Source organism: Carlito syrichta, unplaced genomic scaffold (assembly GCF_000164805.1).
Source record: "Carlito syrichta isolate Samal-C Ts95f unplaced genomic scaffold, Tarsius_syrichta-2.0.1 Scaffold296851, whole genome shotgun sequence".
Lineage (NCBI taxonomy): Eukaryota > Metazoa > Chordata > Mammalia > Primates > Tarsiidae > Carlito > Carlito syrichta.
In genome coordinates, this window is record NW_007240947.1 from 133,506 (window position 1) to 143,136 (window position 9,631).

The window sequence follows — 9,631 nt, forward strand, 5'->3', positions numbered from 1 at the left end:
CCAAGTTGCCCAGGCGGGCCTCGAACCCGCGGGCTCAGGCAATCCACTCACTTCAGCCTCCCAAAGGTGCGGGATTACAGGCTGAGCCACCGAGCCCAGCTAAAATGATAGATTTTAAAGGTCTGCATATCTATAAGTGAACAGACTCTGGAACATTGATGAGTATAAATGCTAATTAGTGACCGTGAGCTCAGCACAGAAGTGATTTTGTGTAGCACATGGCACCTCCTGATGAGTCAAGAGGGCCGGAAAGGCAAAGGGCCACATGTCTGAGCTCGAGTGGCAATGGACCTGGCTTTACAGCCCAGCAATGCCGTCCCACAGCTGTGTGAGCTGACAGACATGGGTCCCCCAGGCTGTTTCCTCACCTCTAACGTGGAGGTTACAGCTATGTTTCTCAGTGGTAGCACTGAGGATTAAATGGGTTCTGCAGGCAAAGCTCTCGGAGCTCATCCCTGTAGATCAGCCTAGGACTGGGCGCGTAGCAGGTACTCAATAAATATTCCCTCTATTACCTCACCCCACGTGGCCTGGCGGTGGTAGGGAGAGCCAAAGGGTGTTTCCAGTGATGCCTTTCCAGCCTGCTCTGTCTGCAGGACTCTCAGAAACACGGAAGCCCTGGTGTCTGTGCTGAGGCTCTGGCCTGACCCCGGATACTCTTCACCTTAGGTGACTCAGATACCTGAGCCAGGGTTGGTGCTGTGAGGATGGACGTGAGCACTTGGGGTTTTCAAGTTGCTTTCTCCTCTGGCTAGTTCCTGCAGGTCCTGCTGCCCTAGCTTCCTCAGAGCAGGGCCCAGGGCCTGAGGTCAGCACTCAGGTCACTTGGCTGGTAGGAAACATATGTGGACTCACTGGTATTTATAACCTGTGTTCTGACACTTTTTCTCACCTTCTTGACAGTACCTGAACCAGTTTGAGAATTGCTGTGGCCTGCGGGAAGAAGCCATCCTTACTTTGCTGAGTGACATTGGTAAATCCCAGCCAGGGAGTCAGGCCGTGCCCTTCAGAAGAGTGTGTGGTACCTCCTGAGTCCTCACAGAGCACCAAGGGGAGACACTTCAGTCCTTTAGTCTTTAAGTAGGGAGCAGGGGTGGGGTGGAGACCCTGGTGGAGTCAGGAGGTCAGCAAAGGGCTAGTCAGACAAGCACTAAACTCAAATAGATTGCCCTTTCTGAGTAAGCCTTCAAGTGAATTATGATGTATAGAGATTTCCTTTCCCATTATAAAACTCCACTCCCTGCTTTCCTGGAATGACTTGCAATGGAATAGGTTGCCATCTGAGTGAATTTCATCCTTTGGTAATAGATTTTCCACTCCCATATTGGCAGTTCTCCACTCACCATGGGCATAGGAAACACTGCCCTTGTTTAGCCCTTTGATACTGCCAGAGTTCCCTTGACAGGGTTGTCTGCAGCGCATCTAAGAAGGCCAGGCTGTCCCTGGGAGAAGTGTAGCCTCAGCCCAAGGGGTCAGTGGAATCTCCTGAACCCTGGGGCCACTGAAGGAGGGGAATTAGAGGGGCCCAAAAAACCAACTCCCAACTCTGGCCTAGGAAACAGGCAGAAGGGAGGGAGACTCACTAGGGTTTTTTGTTTGTAAATCTCCAAGGTTGTTAGTTGATAGTTTGGCCTCTAAGGTTTAGAGTTATCCACAGTTTATCTTGATGTTGGACACCAGATTTGGGGAATGGTTCCATTTTTAGCCTCTCCTGGTTCAGTCTTTTGAAGCTGTGTGTGTGTGTGTGTGTGTGTGTGTGTGTGTGTATGTATGTGCGTGCTTAAACTTTTTTGAAAACTGTCAAACATACAGAACAGTTAAAAGAGTAGTATAGTGAGACTCAAACACTGTACCATTTGACATGTTAACATGTGGAACATTTAACATTGGTAAAGCCATAGTGGTAGAGCCATGGTCTCTAGCCTGTGACCTGGGAGCACAGGTAGTCCTCCAGCCTCTGACATACTTGACTCTGTTGGTGCAGGTCTGCCTCTGTCTGGCTTCACCGCTTTGGACAGAAGGGAGGCAAGAAGGAATGAAAGTAGAAAACAAGAAGGAATGAAGGCAGAAAAAGTCAAGTAATAACATAGTTAAGGTTAAGAGCCAGACAGTCTGATGTTTAAGATTCCCATCTTGCTCTGTATCCTGTGTCTTTGTTCCTTTGGGCAGAGTTTATGTTGACACTAGACCAGTCTTCTCTTGCTTGTGTGGGCACCCACTGCAGGCCTGTGTGGGCCTCCCGAAAGGGCTTCTCTGACTACCTGGAGCATCTCATCCATAAGTAGAGGCTCCACTTGTTTTCTTGACACTCTCCATGTGGCTTGCCCATCCACATTTTGCTTAGATGTTTATTTGATTGTATCTCTTCCCTCAGTGGTCACATTCTTTATTTTTTTCTCTTTGAGTTGGAATCTCACTTTGTCACCCAGACTTGGAGTGCCTTGGCACAGCCACTGCAGCCTGAACCTGCTGGGCTCAGGTGATCCTTCCACCTCAGCCTTCCAAGTAGCTGGAATTACAAACGCGCGCCACCACACCCAGCTAATTTTTGTGATTTATTGTAGAGATGAGGTCTCACCAAGTTGCCCAGGCTGGTCTCGAGCCCCTGGTCTCAGGCAGTCCTCTCCCTCAGCCTTTCAAAGTGTTGGGATTGCAGGCTGAGTCACCACACCTGGCCGAGGACCTATTTTTAAAAAATCAGACATCTACATATAATTATATACCAGTTCCCCTGCTTGTTAGTGTGGCCTTGGGCATCTATTAATACTGAATTTTTCAGAACACCCATTTTGTTAGCTGTAAAATGGGAACATTACTCACCTTGTTAGAATTGTTACAACAATAAAATGAGATGGTATAAATAAAGCTCTTAGCTCAATACTCTGTTCCTAGCATAATGTACAGTGAGCAAATATTCTTTCTCATTTCCTTCCCCTCTGGATTTAGACTTTTGCTATTCCTTTTGAAAACCTCAGTCCTTATTTAGGTCATGACCTGGGGTTGGATGTGGTGGACAGGCAGGTGGTTGTCGTGTGAGACTTCTTTTCCTGGTAGTGACTGGCTTTCCTCAGACCCTTCCTATCATTGTCACCTTTTGGATGCAGTCCCGTCCCCTTGATCTTATGGTTGAGTTGCTGATTAGCTTGTATTTTAGTCTTATTCCAAGTTCTGATTTGTGTACAAGATCCATCACATTTATTTCTTTTGCAAGGGTCTTGTAACTGAGCCAGAGTTCAGAAGCTTTTCTCGAAGCTCATCTGATATAACTCTTTTGTATTTTGGAACATTTCCTGAGCATATTTTGTTCTAGTTTGTTCCAGGAGCGGGCCCCATGTTTCCTTTGTTGGAGTTGCTACTGCCATTCTCTGCCATGTTGACTTCAGATAAGTGACAGTGCCACACCCTTGACCACAGGGTCCAGATTCCTTGCCTTCTCTTCTGGGTTCAGCCTTTTGGCCCCTGATCTCTGTGCCGGTAACCCCCTAGAGATGCCTGCTCAGAACAGCATTATGATTACAAACATGGGCAGAATTTTTCCAGTGAACATTATTTTTATTTTTTATTTTTGAAACAAGGCCTTACTCTGTTGCCCAGGCTGGAGTGCAGTGGCATGATCCTGGCTTAACCACAGTCTTAATCTCCTGGGCTCAAGCAGTCCTCCCACCTCAGCCTCCTGAGTAGCTGGCATTACAGGTACACATCACCATGCCTGGCTAATTTTTTTGTAGAGATGAGGTCTTACTATGTTGCCCAGGTTGGTCTCGAACTTCTGGACTCAAGTGATCCTACTGCCTCAGCCTCCCAAAGTGCTGGGATTACGGGTGTAAGCCCCTGGGCCCGGCCTCCAGTGAACTTTAAACTGCCTGATAAGATGCCATAGAGTACACATGAGGGGTGAGCAGGTGCCTGATGAGCACGTGGGTGAGCTCTGCTACTTTTGCCAGTAGACTAGACTATCACTCCCATGCCTGAGAGATCCAGGAACACGTGTGGAGCAGCTGGAAATGATTTGGGCTTCCACATAATTTAGGGCTTCCTGAAATAGCTCAAGAAAGTTACTTGTGAGTGGACTTTGTTTAAACAGTCTTGCTCATCATCCTGTGGAAAACACTGGCATGTGCTTTCTTCTGCCAACAGGAGAAAAGCCCTGAGCTTTCAGGGCTCTGGGCAGACTGCTGGACTTTCTGCTGCCTGAGGAGTATGGCCCCACATGCTTGCTGGGCAGCCAGACCCCTGCCTGTGACTGGAGGCAGTCTTCCTGGGCTCTCCAGGGGGTTGCTGGCCCTACTGACAGCCTGCCTCAGCCTCAGGAGTTCTGTCCCACATCCTTCCACTCTCCAAGCCACCAGCTATGTTCCTGCTGGAAATACTCCCCATAGGTGCCCAAGATGTGGACATTATGGAGCAGGGAGGGTTTCAGAGACACAGCTTTAGGAAGAGATCTCTGTTCTAGGAGTCAGAGAACGAGGCCTCTGTGAGTGTGGTCGATTTTCTTGCTTGTTCTTTTGAAGTCTGACTGCACTGTTGATCATAATGAGATGATGACCTGCTCTCATCATTGGTATGTAAGGTGTATCAGAAAGCTTAGATAATGGGGTTGATATATATAATAATAGTAAAGAAAAGACAACCAGCTTTCAGACCTGCCTCTACTTCACCAGCTCTGGAACGTGGGACAGGCACAGATGTGCTTGTTTGAGCATCCTCCACTGTAAGCTGAGGGGTTGGGCCTCTGTGTGGTCTCTGGGGTCCCTTCTCCTTCTAAGTATTCTCTTTTTACTGTTCAAGTAGCTGCTTTTCAGAGTGGTGGCCCCAGGATGTCTCTGACTTCCACTCACCTGTCCTACCTGACTGCCTCCATGGGCTCTCTCACTCTGTCTTTTGTATCATCTCTTGCTGGGAGCTTTGTCTTCTGCTCATGCCCGTCCCATCCCATCATCCCTTTCATGTCCACTCACTCCCATCCATTCCCTTTGCCCCTCTCTCACCTAGGTGCCCTCCCACCTGCTCACTCTTACCCATTCCCTTCACCCCTCTCTCACCCAAGCAGCCTTCCCTTCTTACCTTCACCCCCCCCGCCCACCTGGGCACCACCCTCTGTTTTCCAAGGTCCTGTCCAGGCTGCTCTGGTGGCGTCTTTGCCGCCCATATCTTTCCCAGAACCTGCATATTCAACCCTGATCTCCAGCCTGAACTCCGTGTCCTTGTCCATAGGATGTTTCTCCCAAAATCCCTTCCACATTGAAGTCCTGGACTTGTTCCTTAACCAGATCCCTTTCTGACATCCCGTTCTTGTGCCATGAGGGCCATCTTTCTGTCGGCTGCCTGGACATGCTTGTCGGTCTTGTCTCTAGTCTCAGAATTTATCCCGTTCCTGCCTATACCCTTGCATCTGTGAAGTCTCTGCATTCTTCCTGCATGTCATAGATCTCATTTCCCCACCTCTTTCCACTACCTTAACTGATTCAAGGTTGCAGCAAATCACTGCATGATGTCTTATTTGGCCTCCTTGCCCCATGGTGCTAATCCAACCTTCATGCCTCTAAAAGGACCCTTTCATCAAAATCTGATATTGGATGAAGGCTGAGCCTTCTGCCCGTGCATTTCTCTCATCATTGCAGTCATCCTCGTGTGCGAGACTTCAAACCCACCTGTGGGTACCCAGCTGGCCTTGCATGTAGTGCTCCTGCTGGAACATTGTTCCTGCACCCCCCAGGGATTCCACGCCCACCTGTTTCCGGGGTGCCGCTTTAGACTTGCCCCTCTCAGGGACTGCTGTGACTGTCGCCAGTAATGATTCTCCTGTGGTGTCTCCCGCACCACCGCCTTCACTCATCTGACACCCGATGTTGCCGTTAATGATGCGTGATCTCTCTGCCTGTACCTTGTCAGTGAGGCTGACTTCTGGGCTTGAGGCCAGTTGACTAGATCATTTGTGCAATGCATAAGGAAAGTGTGATTCAGTGGCGTGTTTCGCGTGGTGTGCACACATAAGACACACAATAAGCGCTTATGGAATGAATGAGAGAATGCTGCTGGACCTTTCAGCACCTGCTGTTGTCACCTTGCTGATTTGTCAGAGTCTACTTTAGCCAAGAAAGCTTGAGCCGGACTAAATCTTCCTCCACGTCTGCAGTTGGCTTCCAGCCTGTTTTGTTTGGAAAGTCCAATGATACAACATGGCTGGTCCCAATTGGTACCCAGTCAGTTTTACAAGGTTGGCAACTGCCTTTTTTCTTCTCCTTTCATCTCTGTCTCAACTTTTTGGTCCATTTGTCTGGACCATTTCTTCTCTACAGAATGTATCTCAAAATGTTCTCAAAGTATCTTGACCATCCTTCTGTGCTTGTGGAGTGGTAGACAGGAATCCATGGATGTAACCCTATAAAAACACTTTTATAGGAAGTTAGGCTGCTCCCCTCTGTCCCCTGGTTTGTGGTTTGTAATTGTGGTTCATCTGTAAGAACTGCAGGATTGCCATCTTCTCAGTTACATGTCTGTGTCTTCCCCGTGAGCTGAGGAAACGCTGGGTGGCCGCCTGACTCCCTCCCTCCTGACAAGGAGAAGAGGAATAGGTTGTTTTCTCCGAGGGCCTGGTGACGGTTTGTGGTCAGCATGGGATCAAGAGTGGTGCTCTCAGGCTGGTTGAACGCTCCTCCTCCTCACAGGGCTCCTAGGACCTTACTGCTCGTGTCCCATGTTTTGCCCTAAGGTGTCACCTCTGGCTTTAGGGGCCTTGTCTTACCTGGGCGTGTGCTCACATTACGGTGAGGTGCAACTTCTGTGTACTCTGCATTAGAGCAGACCAGCATACATTTCTATAGATTGTGTTCTGATGCTCCTTAGTGGCTTGTCGTGGACCAGAACGGGCCTCTGAATCCAAAAGCGAGCAGACACTCTGAGTCATGACGTGGCCTTGCCCACCTCCAGCCAGAAGTTCAGAGTCAGTGGTGGCGCCGCCATCCCTGCCTGCAAGGCTGTGTTGGTGCAGTGATTAGCATGTTTTGTTATGCTTTGCTTTTTTAAAATAAACGTTAGTAAAACAAAGATGAAAGTGCTAATAAGAAACACTGGTCTTTCAACTTTAATAGTGTTGAGAACAAGATGGAGTGGAAGTTTTTAGACACATGGGAAGCAGTGAGTCTTTCAGTTCATTTGGGCATTAGTTGGACCTATGCCAATCTACTGTCACTTATGAAATAAAAGAAAAATAAGGAACTGGTGTGAAGTGCTGGAACTACATGGCCAACAACTGGGCTTAAAAAGGGCAGGTGGAATTAGAGATTCTGCAATACAGGTGTAGCACCCTAATTTGAAAATCTGAAATGCTTTAAAGTCTGAAGCTTTCTGAGCACCACCCTGATGCCACAATAAGTACTTAGCACAGACTTTGTGCCATGCACGCAATTATTACAACTGTTGTATAAAATTGCCATTCTGCTGTGTGTACAGACTATATATGAAACATGAATGAATTTCTTGTATAAACTTGGATCCCATCCCCAAGTCTCTATAAATATGCAAAAATTCCAAAATCCAAAAAAGGCCCAAACACTGCAGGTCCCAAGCATTTCAGGTAAGAGATGTGTTCTAAGCTAGGCTTCCCTAGTGAGATGGACGTCAGTTGTTGAACTTTCTCCATTTGACTTTCAGCTCTGTTTAAGGAAACATTCAGTGGAGTCTTTTCCAAAGCATGCTAGCTCACTGGTTCCTGTGAAAAGCTTTCCCCTGTCACACACAGAACCTCCGTCTATGAGAGTGGATGGGATTGCTGCCGAGCATGGGACTATTCAACTCCCTGGCTGTCCTGGTGGCCTTCTCGGCTAGCCTGATGGAAGTGTGTTGGGGGCGGGGGGTGGGTGTGTGTGAAGGAGAGGCTGTGTGGCACAGAGAGGGCTCATTACTAAACCTCTTAGTGTTGTTATTGTTTTGGACCTTTTTTTGAAACAAAAAACAAGTCATACCTTTAACTTAGCATCATTGACATCCCTCTGAGTTAGAAAATATAAATTTGAGAGTTGCCTCTTCTAATGCGAGTGTACTGTAATTTGTTCAACCATTTCCTGATTGTTGACTTTCCATTTATTTCTAATTATTTCACTCTAAGCATGTAATAAGTATCCTTATGTGTATGTTATGATGCTTCTGATTTTATAAGCTTGATTCCCAGAGGTGGAAGTAATGGGTTAAACAACAGATTTAAAAATTTAATAGATGGCCCAGCATGGTGGTGTGTGCCTGTAGTCCTAGCTACTCTGGAGGCTGAGGCAGAAGAATTGCTTGAGCCCAGGCATTTGAGTCCAGCCTGGGCAACATAGCAAGGCCGTATCTCTAAAAAAAACCAAAAAAAATTTAAATTAACAAATGTTGTCATATTACCTCTCCAAAAATGCACACCAATTTTTACTCCTTCCAGCAATATAGAGGTGGGCCCTCCATTTCCCATTTTAAGTTCTTGCTGGTTGGGAAGTGGAAAAGGCATCTTTTTTTTTTTTTTTTTTTTTTTTGAGTTGGGAGTTTCACTGTCTTGCCCAGGCTGGACTGCAGTGGCATCATTAGGTTTCACCATGGTCTTAACCTTCTGGGCTGAGGTAATCCTTCTGCTTCAGCCTCCTGAGTGGCAAGGAATACAGGTACACCTCCATGCCTGGCTAGATTTTTAAAAACTTTTTTGTAGAGACGAGATCTCGCTATATTGCCTAGGCTGGTCTCAAACTCCTGGGCTCAAGCAATTCTTCCTCCTCAGCCTCCCAGAGTGCTGGAATTACAGGCATGAGCCATTGCACCGGCTGGAAAAGGCATTTTATTGTTGCTTTAATTTGCATTTTTTTGACTACCAATAAGCTTAAGCAACTTTCTACATAGCTTTGCTGTTTGTACAGGTTTGCCATTTGTACTCTTTAGCATGCGTGTTGTAGATTGTTTTCCTAGCGCTTTTGTCTTTTACTTTGTTTATAGTGCCTGTTGACATTAACTTTTAAAACCTCTTTATGTTATTTGTACTGTTTTGTTCGTGCCTTATAGCTTTTCTCACATTATGCTACCTCTTTTTTTCCCTAAATGTATGCTATGATATTTTAGAGTTTCTGTTGTCAGTTTGAATGGGCTTTTTTCTTTTCCATTTCTACTGGCTGTAGCTGACATAGGGAGGAGTTATTGACTTATATATGCTTGTTTTGTTTCCAGACAACTAACTAAATATTTTCCAGTTTTTAGTCTGTTGAGTTCTCTAGGCATATAGTTATAGCATCTCCAAATAAAGATAATTTTATTTTATATCCTTCCAATACTACTTATCCCATTGTTTTCTTTTCTTTTCCTTCTTTCTTTTTTTTTTTTAGTTGGGATCTCACTCTGTTGCCCAGGCTGGAGTGTAGTGGCACGCTCACAGCCACCACAGCCTCAACCTGCTAGGCTCAGACGATCCTTCCACCTCATCCTTTCAAGTAGCTGGGACTATAGGCACACGCCACCATGTCCGGCCAATTTTTTAATTTTTATTGTAGAGATGAGGTCTTGCCAAGTTGCCCAGGCTGACCTCGAACCCGTGGCCTCAGGTTATCCTCTCACCTTGGCCTCTCAGAGTGCTGGGATTATAGGTGTGAGCCCCAGCCTTTTTTTTTTTTTTTTT

The 9,631-nt window shown here is 46.7% G+C and overlaps 1 protein-coding gene across 2 annotated transcripts in view; it reads left to right on the plus strand.

Moving 5' to 3' along the window:
• Positions 1 to 9,631, plus strand: part of IKBKB (inhibitor of nuclear factor kappa B kinase subunit beta) — a 54,534-nt gene that overhangs the window by 18,966 nt on the left and 25,937 nt on the right. For both annotated transcript variants that reach the window (XM_008054607.2, XM_008054608.2), the window contains one exon: positions 904 to 973. In XM_008054607.2, coding sequence (XP_008052798.1) covers positions 904 to 973 — 70 coding nt within the window. The remainder of the gene's footprint in view (positions 1 to 903; positions 974 to 9,631) is intronic.